This window comes from Pithys albifrons, chromosome 5, assembly GCF_047495875.1.
Source record: "Pithys albifrons albifrons isolate INPA30051 chromosome 5, PitAlb_v1, whole genome shotgun sequence".
NCBI lineage: Eukaryota > Metazoa > Chordata > Aves > Passeriformes > Thamnophilidae > Pithys > Pithys albifrons.
The window spans coordinates 46,327,926-46,350,641 of record NC_092462.1 but is presented as its reverse complement, the minus strand read 5'-3'; the positions used below and the strand labels follow the sequence as shown (position 1 = coordinate 46,350,641).

Genomic DNA, 22,716 nt, shown 5'->3' with positions numbered 1-22,716 from the left:
TACTCTACTGGCCTTTTTTTAAAGAGGTTAAACTACATATTGAAGATCTATAAACAAACAAAAAAACAGAACAAAACCCAAGCAAAAACCCCACCATTACACATTTCTTGCAAGGTTTGAAAAAGGAAAACCAAAAAGGATAGTTTTTATTCTAAAATGTTTTTGAAATCTGTACTACTTCATTAAAATGCTTGTAGCACTTTTTTTATGTCTTTATTTCTCTATCATATTTTAACTTGACACTTCCTTGTTACAGGTGATGCTGTGGCCATAATACTTCCTAAAACTGATGGAAGTTCAGCAGGTTTCCTGAGAAATTCATCCAACAGCACAAAACACATGAAACTTTAAAGTCATTGAGGGAGAGATTTCAGCACAAAGGAGATTGAAGTTTAAGTCACAGCACCAGATGGATGGGAAATTCCTTCAGGAAATGGTAAAACAAACAAACAAACAAACAAATACTCTGTAAAGGCATTTTCAAAGCAGAACATTTCATTCCCGGTGATAAGTTGTTTCTGAGACTAAAAGTTATAGTATGACATATTTCTTACGACAACAAAGGGTGTAAAGTAAAGAAATCAAAAATTACGCTTGCTATCTGGAATAAAAGACTTCAGTTTTCAAAACTGACCAAGCAGGTCACAAATATGTGCTCATAAACAACAACAACAAAAAACTAAACAAAACAAAAAAACCAAACAAAAAACCCCCACAAACCCACAACACCCATCCCCCCCCCCAAAAAAAAAAAATTCATTGCTGATTACAAAGCTCTAAAATTTGACTTAATTCCTACCAAAACCAAGAAAATACAAAGCTCATTTCAAATGCAATCCTTATTATATTTGCTTGTGGTAGGCAGCTTTCAGAAGCTGCTAAGGAACAAGCAATTTTTCCCTTTAAGAGAGCAATGGTGCCCCAGTCAGGGATTGTTATGATGATTATGATGTACCTTATCCTGTGAATTTCATTCCAGCTAGTCAAAGTGATAGTCATTGTTTTTTTCCCTCCATCTTAAACTTTGAAATATTCATTAATTTTCTCTATTACCATGTGAGACTCCTGATTGTGTGCAGTGTCCCCCAAAATACAGTATTTTTCAACAGTTAGAATGCAATAGGCTTTCCTTGCTTAGGAACTTTTTCCTTCCTGTCAGAGTAAAGAGATGTTGAGAACAATATAGGGGAAGAGAAAACAAATTGACAATTCTTGTTCTAATTCAATATAGGACTGAAAAATTACATAAATAGAGAGAAGAATTATTTTTTCTAAACTGTCTCATGAAACTCTGGGAGTGAGCTTCTATAACTGCCACAGATATCAAAATGAAAAACTGCTTCAAAATTTCACACCTCTGATCTGTAACAAACAGGCTTTTGGTTTGGGGAATTTGGGGAATTTTATTGATAATTATTTTTGTAGACTATGAATGACTTGCCTAATTTATATTAAAAAAACCCAAAACACTTGCAATGAAAAAAAAAGTGAGAAACATCATAGAAGACACAAAGTGTACTGAAAGCAAAACCGACCAAGCAAAAGAGAATTGTAATAATTCTGTTTTATTTTGAACTAAGAAATATATTTTTCTGTACCTAATGGATAAAATTAATTTTGTACGTTAACTTGCATTTCTGGAAATTACCCATTCAAATTTTAGGACATCAGCTTCTGTTTCAGAATGAACACCATGAGAATCCTCTTTATAATTATTTTCAAAATGTTACCTTTGAAGTTGTGATTTGATTAATACACTCAATACTTTTGAGATTCATCTGATATGAAACAGGAAAAGAAAAAAGAGTGTTATTACTGATGAGCTAGAAATACTTAAAATTCTGAGCAGTTACAACTGCAATGCTTTCATTATTTTATTGTCCTCTTTTGCTTCTAAAATTACTTGTTTGTACGTTGTTCCTCCTAGTTTTGTATCACATGTAAATTTGCTGAGAGTGTAATGTCAATGTTCAGGTCAATAACGAAGAAATTAATCAACACTGCCCTCAGTACTGACTGCATGAGCACCCCACTAGTGACTGGCCTCCACTGGTCACAGCCCTTTGAGCCCAGCAGTGTAGCCAGTTTTCAGGCCACTTCCCTGTCTTTTAGAGAGTTCTTCATGAGTTTGTCTAAGAATACGTAATGGGAGACTTAGTAAAAAGCCTTGCTAAAGGCAAGATTAACAAAATTAGCTGTCCTCATCCACCAAGCTAGACACTTGTAGAAGGCTGTAAGCTTGGGCAGGCATAATTCTCCTTCAGAAATCCATGCTGACAACTCCCAACAGCATTAGATGTATAATTTTATGACATGAATATTCTTTGCTGTTAATACCCTGAGTCTTTGGGTTTGAAGTAGATCTCCTAACTTAACACACACACTGTGAAAATATGTCTTGGCCTACCATACATTTAAAACAGCTCAAACCAAGTACACCTTCCATGAAGATCAGATATGAAACATAACAAGCATCAAACTGATAATGTCACACGTCTTCACTGAAGTTTGTCCCAGTGGAACACTGACTTATCACATGAAGGAAGTACTTGGAAAATTGAAAACATAATTGATATCAAAACCCAATCAATTCCCAGAAAAACAGTTACTACTTCATTAACTTTCCCACATCCTTCTGAAAAAGTGTTTCCAAATCAAATTCAGTTCCTTACATTGGTAGAAAATAGGGTGGATATAGGCCGGTCATGACTTCATTCATGAACAGCTAAAGGAAAAGGTTTGGGTAATAGTACACTTGGATTTTTCAGTTAAAACAGCAGAGATCCTCCTTGACTGAGCAACAAGTCACAGCAATAAAAACAGAAGTATAGGCTGACATGAAACAACTTGTTCAAAAGATAGAGTTGTTCAATTGGATGACCCCCAGACAGATTTCATCGAAGTACAGCAAATCAAGGACAAAATCATGAATCATGAAAGTTCTTATTAGCTTATCAGTGAAGAGCAAGCAAGGCCAACTCAGTTTCAGTGGTATTCCCTCCAGAGATCACAAACAAATTTAGGAGAGACTTGTCCCTTGTCAAAGCTTGTGATGAAGAAAACCTTTTATTTCTTCATAGCCAATAAATGTGACACTACCGGAACTTCATCATGTTGAGAAAATGACTTAAGGAATGACTTTATCCTTAGTGACAGGTGAGTGATCCTAAGGGCAAGGCTTGAGAAGCAAGTGTCTTAAAAATGAACTGAGGAGCATTTCAAGTTTTTTCTGAGCAGATTGTTACATGTTGCTACAGTAACAAGTATTGCACTTCACACTGAGCAATATAGTGTGAGCAATAGTGATGGCAGATTCTAGGCACCATTGTGGGTGTTTTTGATGTTACTAAAAGGGTGAGCAGTATAGGTATCAGAGCTTTTCTGATACCTATATATGTCAGCATTGGTGGGACTGCGTGACTCTCAGACTAGTTTGATTGCATGGCAGTGGTGTACCTTACAGAGCAGAAAAGCAAGAGGATATAGCAAACCTGGCCTCGATATTTTAGAACAACGTTTGAGTTGATGGTGGAGGAGTATGTTCAATCAACAAATACAGCACCCTTTAGGCCCCAAAAGAGCGTAGAAACATCTTGCAAGGAGGGAAGACTCAGGAAGCTACAGCCCAGTCAGTTTCACATGAGTTCCTAGCAAGATTATGAAGGAGAACCTACTTACAATGTAGGCAGGGAAAGAAGGCCATTGGAACAAAATGAGCATGAAGTTAGTGATGGCAAGGAGCACCTGATTTGGTGGTCTTGCAATAAGAGAAGACAGACTCAATGGACAAGATGAATGTATGTTATTCCCCAGCTTTATAAAGGTTTTCTGATGTGATATCCTGTGCTGGATCTTTCTAATTCTATCAGAGAGATAAGCTCAACAAAAACATTGCCTCGGAAAAAGAATTCTAGATTCTCACAAAGGCAACTAAGGCACAAACATAAACCTAAATATGTGCAATGTGCTGGCTGAAACAGTAAAGCTGAATTCTGTTCTGATGATTATACACACTTAGATAGGGAAGAAAGACAGATATTGTAGATTTGCTTTTGCCCAGATGGATCCAGGTTTGGAAATAAAATGAAGCTCTCTAAATATTTATAAGCATATTCAGTCTCCACAGAGAAACAATGGAGAAAACAAATATCTGAAATAACTCCTGCTTTTAAACCCAACTACAATTTCTTAGTTCACTTACAATGGCATATTTTACAATACAAGATATACAGAGAATTTTCAGAGTTCCCTGTGTTCAGTTGGAAGTTTATATGTATCTTGTTTTCTAGAAATTTTGCCCGTGAATTTTAACTGAATTATTAAAGTCAGTGTTCTCTAAGGATGTCTCTGGAAAACACATGCTCCTTTCAGAGAATATATTTTTGCACTTATTAATTGTGCAAAACCCCCAAAGCAATCCTCTCTAGTTTAAAGGACAATGAGTTACTTTTTATGTAATGGAAATGATTTAACAATGAGAAAACTTGATTTTCTTCAGCCCTTAAATACAGTATGTGCAATGAAAAAGATTAATAAACCCAGGAATACATTCTCAAGAAAACACCATGAACTGCTTTTACTGTTACGTAAAAAACTAATAAAACTGTAACTTGATTGTTTCCATTCAAAAGTGCAGTAGTACAGATGCATTATTAAAGTGATAAAAAAATTTAATTCAGAAGAATTGAAATATTGAAATAATTCAGGATTTTGCATGATGTGTTATTTTATTTCATACATCTCATTAATAATACACTATAAAAAACATTGCTTGTGATATTTGTTTGCATCATATCAATGCAAATTATATAAACATGGGAAATATAACATTCCAGGTGAAATGTAACGGTTTCACACTAGCAATGTGATCAAAAATATACAGATGGACCTGTCCTTTCCATAGTCAAAACATAATTCTCAGTAAAATTCAATTCATAGAGTACATGTACCCTTGTTTTGGGGATAGAAAGATGTCAATTCAGGATCAAATGACTCCCTATCTGCTCAGGTTCTGTTGCATCATTTCAAGTTCTGACATGCAGTGAAATCTTTTGATGAAAATACAGAAGTTTCTTTTCTGTGTAAACATAGGGTTGGGAGTAGGAACCCATGGTTCTGCAGACACCACTAAGTAAACAGGGTAAAAAGAGCAAAGCAAAACGAGCACAGTTAGGGAAAAAGCACACTCTGAGTAGCCTTCTCATTTACACAGCTTCTGCAGACAAAACAGGAAGTATTAATTTTATTCATGACCTGAATTTTTCATTGCTCCTTTCTTTTTAGAAAATTGTATACTGTCAGAAGAAAGTAGAAGTTTTCTTTTGTTTTTAAGAACTCATGCATATCTGTTTTCCAACTGGCTTAACTTTTTTAGCATTTAATTTTTATATTTATGGCTTTAATAAAGCAATCACAAGATAGAAGGCAATTTTTCAACCTATATACAAAGTTCAATACCATTCTCCTGATAAAGACAGTTTAAGGTCTGCATTTAACCCTGCATAAATGATCTTATTTGGGCTGGCCAATGTGGTGATTTCAGCATCTGTAACCATATGTGAACTTCAAACTAGCAAACCTAGCCACTTTCACACTTAAATTGCTGTAGCAGAGAGCTCAGTTCAGCCTAGCTACTCAACAGACTGCCCAAGACTCTTATCAGCAGTAGTTCACTGTCAGAATCAGAGGTGAACTCTGCTCTATCAAAGAACATGTTTTATCTGTTTCAGATCTAGCTTACTAAACTATAGCACCAGCAAACGTTCAAGAACTGTACTGCTGCCTCATATCTTCTGCTGTACCTCACTGCTAATATTGCTGGTCTTCCCACTTCACTCTGCTTTGTGCTGAAGGACAGTGAAATCCTGGCCTCCTGGGCTGAGAACCCTACATGGAGGTCCCTCAGGGGCCATTCTACACACCATGTCACCAGCGCAGAGTACTGTTCTGCAAAGTTACTACTGATTATATTCCAACTCATCTCAAGCATTTATCAAACAATGTCCCTTTAACACATGTTCTTTTATAGGGGAATGAGTAAACCCGCTCAGAGAATAAACTCTCCTTCTAGAACATAAATGACAAGTTTTCAATTTCACAGTATATTTTCACTCCAGTATACATCGAACTTAAATCATCATTGCTTCCACTGCAAAGGCAGGCAAAAGCATTCCTATTTTATTACCCAAGGTAAAGTTGGCTAATGGGAGCTCTGGAAACCTAGATTACTTTTAGATTACTACAGTACCGAGGTCAATTCTGTAAGGGACAGGACAGCTATTGTTACATGTAAATGCCACACATCTGTGGAAACACCCTGTAGAGACATTACAAATTCCTAATGCTGACTTGAATACAGTTCCAGAGCTTTCCTTCATCATTCCCTCATAACATTCAAATTTGCCTACACTACAAGTTACTGAAATTCTAGCACAACAACTACTGAGCAAGTTTGCAAGAGACTGGAAAGTGAACCCAGTTCACAAGCACTGCAAGATGAGAATGAAGTCTGAGTAAATACCACTTTTTCATTTACATAACGAGTGCTTTAATATTAATACATATAAGTAGAACTGGTTCACAAAAAATATGTTGCTTGAACTACTTTGTACAGCTGATGATCAGTGCTATCTTCTGTTGGCTTGAGAATGAACATTTACTGCCAAGTCCATATGTTTTTCATGACCCTCACCAGACTAGGAAGACCTTATACTATGCCTAAGGCAGACTCTGCATCCTATCCCTTTGCAATAGTTTAGGACCCTACTTGAATCTCTTACTACTCTCACTTGACACAAAAGTTTCCACCTTCACTCTAACAGAAGCAGTGTTCTGCAATATGAAGCAGTGTGAAAGAAAATATTCCAGATGATAACTCATGTACAGTAACAGAACATGGAACAATAATACACACTGTTCACTCACAGAAAAGAAATGGGAAAAATACATACATCATAACAAATGTCCTGCAAACTTTAAGGTAAAGTATGCTCCCTGGAAGGTTACTTAAATATTATTAAAGTTTTCATTACCTAAGACAATACTGCTACTCTGTTAAATATTGAAAGATCTTGGATCTACAGAAAAAGAGGACAAAGACTACTTCACAGACTTATTAACACAAGAGTGAACTACTTAAGAGAAATGGGAAACTACCATGATCTCATTTATGAATGTACTTGAGACTTTTCTTATATACACAGAAGACAGATTTCAACTGACAAAATTTTCCACAAAGTCAACCTACTTTTGATTCCTGTCAAATTTACAGTATGCATATTAAAATTCCTGCAGATATTTGACTGAAAAGCATTGTAACATTCCTCTCCGATCATAGGTCATCACTTGCATAGCAAAAAGAACTTCAGAGATGTCCAGTATTTTAAATTTTTTTAAATTCATTGTTAATGTTAATACAAACAGCAAAACTGAATCAAAACAAGAGTTAAAAGGAGCTACCCTGAATTTCTTAATACATAATATGTCAGGCCCAGCACGAATCAAGCATGAGAACAAGAAAGAAGAAAAACAGAAGGCCTGGGAATCACCTAACTAATTGTGTGTTGTTTTATCTAAAGCTTTGATTTACTGACCAAGGAAGGGGCCAGTCTTTCAAGCAACAGCTAAGAGAATGGAATGTGTGGGTGGAGGTGGGTCCCTTACAACATCAGGGCCTGCGAACGTCCGGCTGAGAGAGCATGGCTGTGTTTTGCTCTGACTGTGTAGCTCCTCCTAGTTGTGAACTATCATTATAACCCTGGACAACTAGCATTAAAGTGATTCTTGTCAATCACAGCAGGAGTCTGGACATTCATTCCACCACAATATCTTTGTTTTCTTTTTACCTCTGGAGTAACCTGCTGCTATATGTTGAAACAACTACATTTAAAGAACATTAAAAAGTGTTTACTGTGAAAAATTAAGTTCTAGAGACATTATTCAGTGTAGAAAGATTGTCCCTACCTAATGAGCAAAACAAACCAAAAATTAAAATAAAAAGGGAATGAAAAAGAATTATGATAACTAATACCAGAAAGAACAAAACCATTCCTTATTTCACTGCATTTTGTACTTATCACCAATCTTGTTTTTCTGGAGTTCACATCAAATGAAGAGTCAACTGTTCCATTCCCAGTGCTGAAGTAATTTGAAGTATAAAATATACATGCTTTGAATCTCCTTTCATTAGGATAAGACATTTCTTTTAAGAAGCAAAGCAAGGTTTTCCACATGAAGGAAGCTTTCAGTGTTAATGCACTCTTAAAGCACACCTCGACTGATTGATAATCTAAGAGGTGTAAGAATTAAACTTTGTAGTTTGAGACTGAAGAGATTAATTTATATTAGCTCTCAATTAAGAAATAAAGATGAAAAACACCTACCTTTCGGGAATGGATTTCTTTCACATATAGTGGGAGCAGAAATTCAGATATTCCTTCAAGTCGTATTCCTTTTTTAGTGACTCTCAAATTTCCCATTCCATCCTACAATCAATAATATATATATACATTCACTTTATGAAAGAACCTTATCCAGAACAAGCTAAAAAGAACACAGTAGTTGACCTAACACCTAAAAATAAAGAATGCTGTCCCACAGGCCCCATCTCTCATGATCTTAGACAGGAGGTAGATGGGTGTGTTTACAGCCAAAGCTTCACCTAGGATGGAGGCATTTAACCATGTAATCTGATGGTGACCCATGTATGTCATTCCTTCATTGCACCTATAACAAAGGTTCAGATGTAGATCATCAGTATTCTCTTGACTGTAGAGATGAAACTAGAGCCTGAACTTTACCAAGTAGAAAAGAGTTAACTTTCTCTAAAATATAAATATATAACATTGGGTAAAGCAATCTATTCATTGTTATATCTTGAATCCATTACTTTTGCTTTTCTAAGAAATTAAAATACAAAAGAAAATATCATGTAAGAAGAAATAAAATGGGTTTCAGCAGTTGCTCATCATTACTTATATCAGGTTTCTGGGCTATTTTTTAGTGTTTATTTTTATTTCTCTGAATAGGAAAGGCACCATTGCAGAAGTCTGGAAGAAAAAAGTAAACCACACGATTCAATGTTCAATAACATATAAGCACAGAAAAGTGACATAAGGTTTCAACTGCATTCTTAGAGGAAAAAAAAAACCAATGAAACATGTTCTCAATACTCAAGAGACAGGATCATTTTGCATACTGACAGACATTCAAGACTTTTTATCCCTAGAATCTTGTTACTGTATTCCTGCCAGAAACATAATTCTTCACTGTATTGCCAGAGGAATTCAATTTGATCCACTTAACCTCAAAATTAGAAAATATAAACTAATAGTTTATTACATATTTTGAAGCCATTGTTGACTCTAGTGTAGTGGAACAGTGAGAACTTGCACTTCCCCTCTGTTGGCTGATTTGTGAAACAAGTAGCCTTCATTTGCTGGGCAGCACCAACAGCTGAGTAACAGAGTCCCCCATTGCTATAGCTGAGAATTGTCAAATAATGTTCTATGTTACTGTATTTGCCTTATATCAAGTTATACAAATAATTTCACATAAAAACCTTCAAGAATTTTTAGGCTTTCTAACAAAGAGTGCAATGTGACACAGTGATTCCTGGTTTTGAAAAGGAAATAAGATAAATTTGAGTTTGTTTTCAAATATTCAGTCTGTATTAAGAACAACTAATTCTTAATTTGACTAGCCCTACTGTAATAGAAAAAGATAATCTCAGAAAAGATAGAATCCATGTGATACTTTTTCGCAATGAATACGCAACCAGAATTAGGTACTGATTTATTGACTTGGATATAAACACATTTTCTAACTGCAAAAAAAATTTCAATATGTTATTTTATATACTTCTAAGGAATGTTTGTAACTGACAGGCACAAAATAATATTCACAAGAAAAAGTGGGGGGAGAAGAGGAGGAAGTGAAAAAGACCCAAACCCCAAAATATAAAAGAATACAAAGTAAAGCTTCCAGATAACTAGAAATGCTTAAAGTTGCCTAGGAAATTTCTATCTGTTCCATCCTGCAAATATATGTGTGACAAAAGTTTATAATTTTATGTAATATTAACCCTCCTGAATTTCATCTAATTCCACACAAGGTTGGCACTACTGTCAATCAGCAGCAACTATTTTGCTTTCACCTTGTTATTTTCTTTGCTTCACACACATTTATTGTAATCTGTTTAAACCCTGCTTTGAAGGCAGCACTTTCAGTTATCTGCTTCTGTTTTGATAAGTGTTTATTACTGAAGTTACTCAGTTCTTCACAACTATTAATTGATTTTCAAAATACTTTCAGTAGCTTTATGGCAAGTGATATTGTTCTTATGTTACCTATAAGGTCCTAAAGCGGAAAAATTAATTCACTATGTTTTGGTCTTTATCATATTTTCTCTGTTAATTTTCAGCAGTAGGAAGTTAATTTGTAAAGCAAGACTAAACTGTCTCAGTCTCAGAAACAAACTAATGAGAGAGCCTACTCTGTCCATAAAGGCTTTCCCTCTTCTGAATGACATTTCTAAGCCTTCATTCCTGAGCCTTCATCAGCAGTGAGCTATCCATTTACCAGAGACCAACAGACTGCAGACAGACTCTGCACAGATGGAAGCACTCTAGTTTCAGTAAAATTACAATATTCAGTACAAGAAGTCAGACACTACATTCTGGGGCATAAGTCACAAAGGGTACTATAAAACTGAAGTAGGGTGACTGTAGCTTCAATTGCTTGATAAATGCAATAATCTTCCAGACAATACCTTCCTGAAGTGTGTTATGACTGATATGAAATAAGGCTGAATAATAAAATAAAGAAGGTAGGCAGACATACGACTGCTATAAGCTTAATGAGACTTGCGCTATTCAAAAAAATCACTGCCCACTACATTTTTTACATCAATAACTCCTCATCAAGATTAAACAGAGGTTGGAATAAGAAGAGTTTTCATTCATTCCGTTAGAACTATGCTGTTACAGAGAAATTTGGAGTTTTCAGAAGTAACATAACTTTGTTAAAATGCTTTGGCTACTGCTCAACTGTACTTCTGTAGTGTCAAAACTTTCTTTTTTTTTTTCTTTCCCCTTCTCTGCCTACCTCTAAGTAGAGTGTGAATGACCAAGGAGTTGGGAGAGGACACAGCTAAGCCAAATGATCCAAGACAAAAGGATATTCCATACCTGTAAAATTATGCTTAGCAAAAAAAAGCGTTGGTCAAGGAAGAAACAGATGGCATGGGGGAAGGGTGAGGGGCAGAGAAAATGAGGATTGTCTTTCAAGGTGACCACTGCTTGGAGAGTGACTGGGTATCAGTCTGTGGTAGGTTATGAACGATTGTCTTTGCATCACTGTATTTCCTTTATACGACTATTCGAAATTTACGATTATTCTCAGTTTCATATATCATGCACACTTCTCCGGGGACATCCCCTTGTCGCGGGGGAGAAGCTTGCGTGCCCTCATGAGGTTGTGCGCTATGCTGGTGGTGGTTTGTGCCTCCAGTAGGGTCTCCCATGCCAGACAGGTCTCAGCTGAAGGGTCAGACAAAGTGTGTTCATGGGCAGGATGGGCTCGCTAGCCCCCTGGCAACCATCCTGGGAGAAGGACAGCTCTAACCCCAAACCTGGGCAGATGGAACTTGCTTAGCCCTGTAAGGCCATCCATCTAAGAGAAGGATACTCTAACCAAACCTATGTCCTGAGGTATTCGCTGTCACCGTCCAAGCTTGCTAGGCCGTGGCAGATGAACCTTAGGAGTAAAGGGTGAGGCCAGTTCTGCACATGCTGTGCCTCATCTAAAAAATCCATTGCACAGGCTCAAAGGGTTCACCCACATTGCAAAGTCCTGTAGTGACAGGTGAGGGTTGAAACAGCGGGTGACAGGAAGCGCTGGAAGCTGCAGACCCAACCCTGCAATGCAGGCGGTTCAGTACATTGGTAAGACTTGACGCTGGAGATGACGGTCTCATGAGGCAGCATTCTGAATGACCAAGCAGCCTTTTCTAAGGAGAGCACTGCTTGCTCCACACGGAGAGGGACCTAGAAAAGATGACCTAAACAAAGCTCATCTTCACACCCAGTTGGATAACCACAGCCAACTGGCATCTTCTGATGCGGTCAAACAAAAACAAAGAGACAGAGGCATACACCTGCCTCCAAAGGTGTGTTCAAATTGACACTCGCATGATGATAATATCATGTGCAAGTTTCTATTTTTCTGATACAAGAATATAAAACTGTGACCCTGTTTCCCTTACCTTGCTGTTTTCCCTATCTAAGACACTAAGAAAAATAATCTCTGAACTTTACAACCATAAATATGTCTTATAGATATTAAAAAAATATAAATTTATCACTATCAATATATGATGTTATACTTAGAATATATGATATTTCAGTTATTAACACCAGAAGTTCAAACAAGCAGGTATTAAAATAGTAAAATTATGCACGTATTTTATGCTGCTGTTTGTCTTACAACTGCAGTAACTTAGGAATGGTTTTACTGACTTTGAACACTACATTAAAGTCAATGAAGTCCTAATGCTTACTATAAATCTCTGAGAAAGAGTATAACTTTGATTCAGAGCAAATAAATATCCCCACCCCCAATAAAAAAATAATTCTGAGTGTCAAACAACAAATACTGACATTTGGAGCTTTTTCAATCTTTGATCTGCATATAAATGGGCAGAGATTAATGTTCTCAGGTGGTCCTGTAAGTAATATATAAGAAAATGTGAAGTTAATTCACACTGTCTTTACACAGACATGATAATCTTTAAAAGATTGTTTCTCCACAATATGCTGAGAATTCTACAAGGGTCTATTACTTATACAGTATGTTTTATTAGTAATTTACTAATGTTTACAGTATGTTTAGTAAAAAACTATTACAGCAGCATGTTTTATGATAACTAAAAATAGAAAGTATAAGAATGAATACTTCTCAACAAGTCAGGAAGTTGGCTAAATCTACAATCTATTGCAATCTATCTACGATATTACTACTACTAATCCCAGGCCACACGTGTTGAAACTAATGACATAAGTGTTGGTGTGCTCTCTATTATTGCTCTCTCTTTTAATTACTTAAACACTAGAGCATTCCAAGAAAGAACAGGATAAGAAATTTTATACAAATTGCTAATAAGCCAAAAGTGTGCAAGAACAAGTTTGGCAATCTGCATGATAGAGCCAAGTTCTCTGTGCCATACATATCAGGAACTGGGGACCTAGAACACAATTCACTATACTCACATGGAAGATCTTTAAGTACAGAAAGGGCAGGTTTGAAGCAAAGCTGTGGATGATTTCAATTAGAAATAACATTTTGGAGGTCAGTGACTAAATCTTACAACTCCTTCAGACTAGATGAAATAACAGCTCCTTTCATGGTATCAATTTCATACATTTAATGTTACAAAATTCTGAAAATCTATGAGTAGTACCACCCTGTGAAAGACATGAAAGTGGAAAAAACACCTGCAATTCCTACTTAAAACCATAGAATTCAAAATATCTTGGTCTGGAGAAAAGTAGTTGGAAGGCATGATGCTCCAGCTCAGGAATGAAAACTCTCATACAGTGAGCTGAGAACAGTTCTTCTAAGTCCTTCAATAATTTGTCATGCATGTCACAAAGTGGGCAGTTAGGAGGTAGCAAAGGACCTTGCTAACTAAAATGCAAGCTTTTTCCTTAGGATCATGCACTTGAACTTATATCCACAAGCACACAGTAAACTGAACCATTGGTTATTCTGAATTGACTAAAGCATTAATAAATAACATTATATTTCAGGTGTGCATGCTGGTTTTCCTGTTTTCCTTAATAATAAAACACACCAAATACCTGTTTTAGTACTTTCCAGCAAGTAAAACAAAGTGGTTGGTTGACCAGAAAATCCATTGTTATCAATAACCAAGTTTTTCAAAAGTTATGATGTTAGATGTGATATTCTGCATGTTATCTGAGTAAATATTTAAGCCCAGTTTCCATCTCCAAAAGCTCACAGTCTGAAGAAGAAAGCACTGCACAAAACATGGAGGGGAAAAATAATAATAAAGTAGTGTTTAAACAAAGTGACTAAACACATTGCCCTATAAATTAATAAGCATTCACTGTCTGTTGCCTTGTAGGCACCATAGCAGAAGGTAAACATGAAATGTTATGTTGATAATGTGGCTGCAACTTGTATGAAAAAGCACAGATGAAACATCTAAGTGCAGGGGGAAAAAATATATCAGAAGAAAGGTGATTGAACCAATGAAGTAGTGGTGAATTACACTGAAGATGGAAAAAGAATGCTGAATTTTATATGATGGCGCAAAAAGCACATAAGGCAGAGAGACAATAATGGGGATGATTAGAAAGATGAAAGATGTTAGCAGCTATGTTGTTAAAATGAAAGATGTGCACAAAAGGTTGGGAGGAAAGTGACAAAAGAAATTATTTGTGCTGTATTCACACGTGCAAAAAGCTGGATTTAATAAATAGAGTTGAAGCATAATTCTATCTGGAGAAAAATTATTCTTGGATAGAGTTATGGATGCATAATTGAAAGAATATGAGGCAGCAGCAGTCCTACATAAACAAAATAGGTAGAGGTGTAAGCAACAAAACCAGAGTGTATTTTTTCTGTATTACAGGTAAAGACAACAGAATTTTAATAGACAAAAATAAAGGTAAAACAATAGCAAGCTAACAAGAAAAACTCATTGAAATGTCAAAAATCTGGTTTAAAGAAAACATCTGCCTTCATCCCATCTGCTGAAAGTAGCAAACACTTTGTAGATATCAGGGAAAATCTGGGGAATAAATTACTGTAGTACAGTGCAGCAACATTGAAAGGAATAGAGATTAAAAAAAAAAAAAACGAAACAAAAAACCCACCACAGCAACATAAAAAAACTGTTGCAAAGAAAGAAAGTCAAACTGCTATCCAAACTAACTTGAATTGGGAAGGGAAAAAAGGAGTAATTCCCCCTCAAAATCCTTAACACCAACATGCTTCACACCAAAAGGTTTTTTTAATATTACCACAAAATTTATGCTGTTCCATCAGAAAAGACTGAGGACCATTTTAAGACAAACCTCACAACCTACGACTCTAATTTGCAAATCTGAGTCCTAGATTAAAAATATTTCCTGATTTAATTTTCAATATCCAAAGTAATTTCATTCTTATTACTTTACACTCATGTATTAAGGCACCTGTATATTCCTACATACTGCGACTCTGCTTTCATTACAAAGACTTAACTTAAAATAACCTCATAAGCCATACCATGGAGGTACTGAAATACGTGAAGTCAAGCGCATCCTTCAGTAACTCCCTGGACTGGCACTTATATTCAGCAAAGTGTGCTTTTTAAAATAATAAAAAAAATCAAATATCATTAAGTAGGAACCATTACACTGCTTCCTTTATCACACTGTAGCAAAAAGCATTAAAGAAATCAATTTTCAAGGCTGACCAGTTTAAGGAATCTATTACTGCCAAAACCAAGAGTGACTATTTTCATGTGAGGAGAAAGTGGTGTATCAGACTGGGTAGCTGACAAATTTTACTATTCAAGTGTAGCTATGTAATAGTGTATGCTTTATAGTATCTGCGTTTAGACTGTTAGTATTCCTGTACAAACACTGCATGCTTTTCAAAACAGCTTTCACACATCTTTCAATAAGCAACATTTTGCTCCGTTGATACACTCTATAAAATAAATTGGACAAAGACCAAAGTATTTTGCTGTAGAGTGACCTTTTGTTATCAGGAGAAAAGAAATGAAAGTGTAAGAAATGCCACAAAGTTGCTTGAAAATAACTCCTTTTCTGTTTAACAGCCTGCTAAATAAAACACTCATCTGCTAAATGATAGCTTCAAGTTCCTTCTCTACATTTCCAAGGGATTAAAAATACTAATCTTCACTTTTTTTGAGGAGTGCTAAAGCCACAGCGATCAAGGGACCTACCTATCCTCCTTGCATATAGCTCAGCATGGCAAAAGCCATTAAGAAATTATCAGTTAGGTTGGCAAATGGGAGAAAACTTGTAAAGAAGGTAATTTCACAAGAAAACTTGGAAAAAATTACTGCATCATTTTGAGGTATGATAATGTGTTCTCACATATCATAAATTTCCTGTGGCATGATTAAACTCCTGATCACTGAAGGACAATGAAAGATATGTATTAGTGAATCAACATTTCAACATCACACTGACTTTTGTAACAAGGCAAGTTAAGAGACCAATGGGGAAAGGAGTTTAGAAAGTAGTTTAGTATCATAACTCATGCCTTTAAAATCACAGCCTCAAAATCACTTTTGTCATCAGATCATTCTCAGTCTACGTCCCTGGGGATGCTGACTGGACACAAAGCAGCTACCTGCTGTTGTGTCCACGAAGAAACTGTGGAGGGAAATTCTTAAATTGAGGTTCTGTCCTTAAACCAGGGAACACACACCTACATCTTTTAAAATCAGAAACAAGGAATGAAGGAGTCCCTCCAAATATTCTATAAGAAGCTGGTAGAAGACTAATAAGCAAAGTGGTGAAGCAGAGAAGGGTGTCTTCAGGGAAGCATATGGTCTAATCCCCAACAGCAAATGTAGAACCCACCTCAGTGCTAGTGAAATAGAAGCTATAAATTACTAACACAAAGAATCATGAATTAGACTAGATTTGAGACTCACCAGCCATCTGATTCTTACCTCAAGCAACTCATATGTAATTACAGTAATAATATAACAATCTAGGGAGAGACGGAGATGGAAGAATTCAATTTCATGTAGTACATCTTGAGTAAGTGAGCATGAATAAATGCACTTATTCTGAGGTTCAGACCAAAAGGGAAAAAGAACTGCTAAGTGACTGCAAAGGATAGTGATAAACATAAATTAAAAAGCCAAATCAAAACAAAATCTAACTAACCGACCAACAACAAACTAAAACCCCAAAACACTGAATTTTGGGATTTCCCTTGAAGACCAGAAGGATCAAGTAGATGATGTATTTGTGAAGAGTAAATCAGACCAGAGTCTTCAGTGATAACATAGATTACTGACTAATGTCCTTTGTGAATACAGCAGAAGACAGGACAAAGTTCCTGAAATGCTTTCATGACAAGAGTAATAAGGGTAGACTGCTTCCCATTTGCCTCCAATTACCAAAGAAACAACTAAGAACGTGAATATTAACTGGTAATTTAGTTGAGATTGGTCACCAAAGGACAGAATTCTTGAAAGTTATATTACAAAGAAAATAATTTGAACTAAAAACAATGTATTTCAAGAAGACAAACTTCCGTAAAAAGACTGTTAGTGAAAATTCCCTGGGAGACCTGCCTAAGGTGAAAAAGAAATTAGAGTGAAATAGGAGCTCTGTAACAAATAAATTTACCCAAAAGAAAAGAAATGTTTGTGATAGATACTAAAGAATATTGACATTTTTGATGGGTTTTTCCTCCTGCTTTTAAATTTCTTCTTTAGTCAAAAGGTGAACATAAATTGTTTTTCTGTTTTAATTGGTGCACCAGTGAAAAAGGGCTAAGAAAGATCCCGCAAGGAAAGAATAAATGCATTTATGAATAATTACATAACCTAGGTATTTCCAAGACAAATTCTTAAAAAGAACTTCATCTTGAGCTATTCAAAATCAGAAAATGATAAAAGATTAGCTAAAATGTGTCTACAACAGTGACATAGCTCAGAGCAGTAGATTGCAGCAATCCCTCATTTCCCCACTTACTCCACGTTGGCTCAGACTGTGGGGCAGTTTTCTGCATGTGAAGGGGACTCCTTTAGGGTGAAATTAAATCAGAAGATCTATTCAAAGTGCAGCAACAGTTTATAAAAGGAACAGAAAGGTCTGAATCAATGTCTGATCTGTAGCACAAGCAAGTCCCACAGCAATACCAAGTGCACATGCACTGACAGAATACTCTCAAACCACAGAGACCTCCTGTGTTCTTCTGCTTGTGACACTTAAAAGGCTAAAGGTCTCAAGGTCAGTAACCAGTTCACACAGATGCTGTTAGCTAAGGGCATTTTCTTTTATAATACCAAGATCTACTGTGGCTGAATATAGTTTCTTCTTCTTCAACTGTTGTATCCCTCTTCAGCATTTTTCTGATTTGCTTGTCTCACCTGCTTGCCCCTTTTTTTTTTTCATTATTATTCCCCTTTTCTATCTTTACTTCCCTATTAATTTTTTCAGTCTCATAAAAGATTCAATATATTGCAGTCATAGTACCAATTCATGGTCAAGCGTCTCAATGTCCCCTTGATTCTGTAAGTTCTGCACCTACTGTCAGTTGTCCCCAGGGCTTTAGACTTCCATCTATCCAAACTCTGCATACCCTCTCATTTACCCTGCACCCCTTCTTCATACAGAGGAGTGTATGAAGTGTATGTAACTGAAGGGTATGAAGTGTATGTAAATGAAAGGCTGGAAGTCATTGATTTCATGGTGTCCACTTGTTTCTTTGCCCCAGCCACAAGCATCATCTCTTCCATGTTAAACCTTTGTCTGGCCAATACCCAAATTTAGAGCCAGGAATAATCATGCACTCCATGTTACATCTAAGGGAAGAACAACTAAAATAAGACTTGCTTTGATGAAGAAGGGCATGAGAAGACCCATGTGCTCCTGTCACCTCCACTAAATGAAGGAAAGGATGCTCTTTCATCTGAAGAATTTCATATTGAAGTAACATTGAGAAGCCTGGATACATGAAAGCAAGAGTTTGTAGGCCATTTTTCCTTTGTTTATCTTTGAACAGTAAGCACAAAAGGGATGTTTGGTCCAGGGGACCAGAGTTATCATAAAGTAAATAAATATGAATACGTGTAGTCTAGTTTTTGGGTTCTTGGCATAACCTTTGTTTTCTACTGATCCATCCATATTCCACCACAGTAGTTTTTGCTGTGTGGCTCATAATCACATAGCCTATAAATACAAAATCTGTGAGAGCCCATAAAGGATGGATGAGAGAAAACTGTAAAGGTGAATACTAGAAAGGCAGAATTGTCATTTATCTTTTAAAATGCAAAACAGTGGCAAAAAAATCAACTTACCTTGAATACTTTAAAAATATAATGAACTTTACCAGAATAGGTAATCAAACAAGCTATTTGTAGAAAGCTGAAAGAAGCTCAGGAGATGTGAAACAATGAAAATAATGACAACAGGATAAGGATAACACAAGGGGCAATGCAAATAACCATAAACTGATGAGGGAGAGTGGGCGGGAGGAGATGTACAAGGAATTGATGAACTTGATGGCATTGTTCAGACTGGAGAACAGAAATTAAGGAAGCCAAAATAACAATCTCAAAGTGTGAAAACATTTTCTTCTTGCCTACTGATCATTAAACAATGAACAGTGAATGTAAAATGAAGAAACTAGAATTAAGAAAGTGTCAGTAGAATATCTAGAAACTGGACCAGAAAGAGGTTGCGTGGTTGTGGAATAACTATCCAAATAGATTTTAAGAAACTTTTTGCCCAAACATATCAAGAACTACGCACAGCTTAATCTATGTTGCAGTAAAGGGTGAAAGAGGTGTTTGTAAACCTCTTACTGACATTCTGTCTCTAATTATATTTCCATGCAGAGACTTACACACAGTACACACATCTTCACAAGGTGCCTCCTCTTTGTTGAGGAAATCCTTGTACAAACTGCATTTAAAGTTCTTTTAAGCCCACTACATAACACTGCAAATATCTAAACCTCACAATTAAAGAAAATTCAAAAGATGGTAGAATACATTGAATTTGTACTTTCTTACTATGTTTTTAATAGTTTTTAATATTAAAAAGAAGAAGGAAGATTCTAAGGGATGTGGATGAAGAATGAAGTATATCTGTATTTTCAGTGATTGCCCTTTTGGATGTTATAAGCATAATAATTTGTTCTAACATTGCTCTTGAATCCAAATAGAATCATTATATTTAACATAGGATCTGAATTTCAACACATTGCTGATTTCATTAATCAGCAAAACATATGTACACTTGGTTTAAAATCATACAAGTGTTTTGCTTTGTTTCAGAATTATGATGAAATTACTGTGCTGATCACCAATAAACACTAACAAAGATTTATTGAATTGCAAGAAAAGAAGTATCTGTTCCTAGTCTAAATAATTAACATAATCTATATGTATGGAGTGTATTTTTGTGGAAGTAGTAGAATAACAGAACAAGCATAATTTCTTATTGTGTAGACAGTAAGACAGTTTCAAAAATACTGCATAAGGTATTCTGCAGTGCAATGAAGCACAGGAGATTATTCAAATAAACATTTTCATATATTCATTTACTTATATTCCTCATCACTCACAGGAGAAGGCTGAGCAGGATCCTTGTTTATGTACAGGGTAGAAGATAAAAGAAGAAAGGCCCTGAAAATTGGGCTGACAACAGACTGAGAGCCATCTGTTTGATTATGTTCTTTTAAAAGAAAACTGAAATGGAACACCAGAGAGCACAAATAGAGTTGTGAATATTGTATACAGTGCCAAATGAAGATATCCATTGATGCAAGTCTGTCAGATGTGGACACACACTGGGGTGATAAAAATGCATTAAGATTATGTCACAGTCAGACATAATACAGCTGTCAAAAAACTGCAAGAATTACTCAAACACAGGAAAGGGCACCAAGCTTTCAAAGACATTTGATCTGCCTGTTATGCAAACATATCAACTTATTACATACACACCTGAAAATGAGGTCTAAAAAACACAGAAACTTAGAAGTATATCTTGGATTAAAGAATATATTTTCATTCAGTATCAGTAGTTATGCATATATGTCTTTCGTTAATTAAGACAGCAATAGAAACACAGAGTCATCACAGTTGGACTGCACCTCTGGTGTTGGACTCCCGCAGCCATCTGAATACTCAGAGCAGTTAGAGCAGCTTGCTCAGGGTACTGTTCACTTGGACTTTGGCTGCCTCCAAGGACCAGGACCACACAGCCTCCTTGAGCAACCTCTTTCGGTGCCCAATCAACCTTACAGGAATCAGGTCTTTTAGGTGCATTTAACTCAAGATTTAAAGCTAAAGTGTTTTTCTCAGTTTTTTACACTATAAAAATAATAAGAGAACAGAACATATTGTTAAGAACTCAGTCTCAAACCTGGAATATGCAGAACTAACATGAAGTGCATACAATGAAATGGCGAGACTCCTAGTTCCTGCTGCAACGGAAATCTTGGGTCAGGCAAAAGCGCTGAGATTTCTGCCACCAATATTTTAGTCAGCATTTCAGCAAACATTTGTAATATAATTTTCAATATCTGAATTTTAGTGTCCTAACAAAGCTTGTGGTTGGGTTTTTGCATATGTGTGTGTGTGTGTGTGTGTGTGTTTTGTTTGGTTTAGTTTTTTGGTGTTTTGTTTGTTTGTTTTTGTTTGTTGTTTGTTTGTTTTTTTCAATAACATTGAATAAATGTGACAATGAATGAGGTCTAGTGCTTTGGGTTTGGGTGGGTTTTTTTCCCCTCATGAGTGAGTATCAATCCTATGATGACAACTCGGTCAAGTATGAAAATTATTTCAAATTTAAAACTTATTTCAATTATCATATTCTTATCATAGAGGTTCAAGAGTTATAATATTCACACAGGACCAGAGTTTATTCCTTCAGCAATTCAATTTTACTTAGTTATCCTTACACTGAGCTTCCCTGACACTTCAAAGTTTTTCTCTTAGATAGATACTGACTGTTGATGCCATTATACAAAGATATAGAAAAGTCATAATTTAAGGTAGTAATATCTTTCACTGCATCACGTACACTTTTCTACAAATGTTCAAGAAGGTACACTTAACTGGTCTGATAAATATTATATGCAGACTGAAAAGCATCTTAATCCTACACTCCCAACCCTATCTTTATAAATCCGAAGTTTGCAGACATTCAGAGCCATGTTACTCCCTATCTTCAGTATAAATGATTTACATAATAATGAGAAAAGGAGAAAGAAAAAATGTGTTGTTAACCCCAAATCCCATAATCAAAGTATTTTATCTCCAAGCTCCTGATTTTTCAATGCCAAAGGGAGGTTAAAGATCTCAGATATATCAAGAACTTAGACATTTTTAAAAGGCAAATCCCATTCACCATTTTCAGAATGTATTTTCAGATTTTAATTGAATTCTTCATTGTTATATCATATGCAGGACACTGACAGATATAGTCACAGAATGCTGAGTATCTGCATTACTACACAGCACCCAGTCTAGGAAGCATTAGCTGAAGTATCCTACCTTGCAAAGAAGTTTTCTTGATATGTAAGAACCCACAGCATATTTCAAGAGTGTATTGAATAATTACATAATGAATAAAAGCTGCCACTGAATGATATTAGAGGAAAATAAGATTGCCAATTATCCAGAAAAACAAATATGAACAAGTAGTAAATAAAGCCCTACAGTAAAACAAGAAATATAGTACTAGAATCCTCATTTCTCTTTTGCCTTTTAATCTCTAAGATGAACTGTGCTTTAGCACATTTTTCAAAAAAAAAAACAAACCCCCAAAAACCCAACAAAACCAAAACTGACATCTTATCTTTACAACGTTAGAGATAAAATATATGCATTACCATTCTGAGATTAGAATCTACGTCTACATGTGTAAGAAAGTCGAACAAAGAAAGAGTAATAAAAGAGAATGTTCATAGGTATATGCTATACGT

At 35.7% G+C, this 22,716-nt stretch overlaps 1 protein-coding gene across 2 annotated transcripts in view; it reads right to left on the bottom strand.

Annotated features, from left to right (window-relative positions):
* Positions 1-22,716, bottom strand: part of SGCZ (sarcoglycan zeta) — a 428,612-nt gene that overhangs the window by 106,882 nt on the left and 299,014 nt on the right. For both annotated transcript variants that reach the window (XM_071555189.1, XM_071555190.1), the window contains exon 3: positions 8,382-8,483. In XM_071555189.1, coding sequence (XP_071411290.1) covers positions 8,382-8,483 — 102 coding nt within the window. The remainder of the gene's footprint in view (positions 1-8,381; positions 8,484-22,716) is intronic.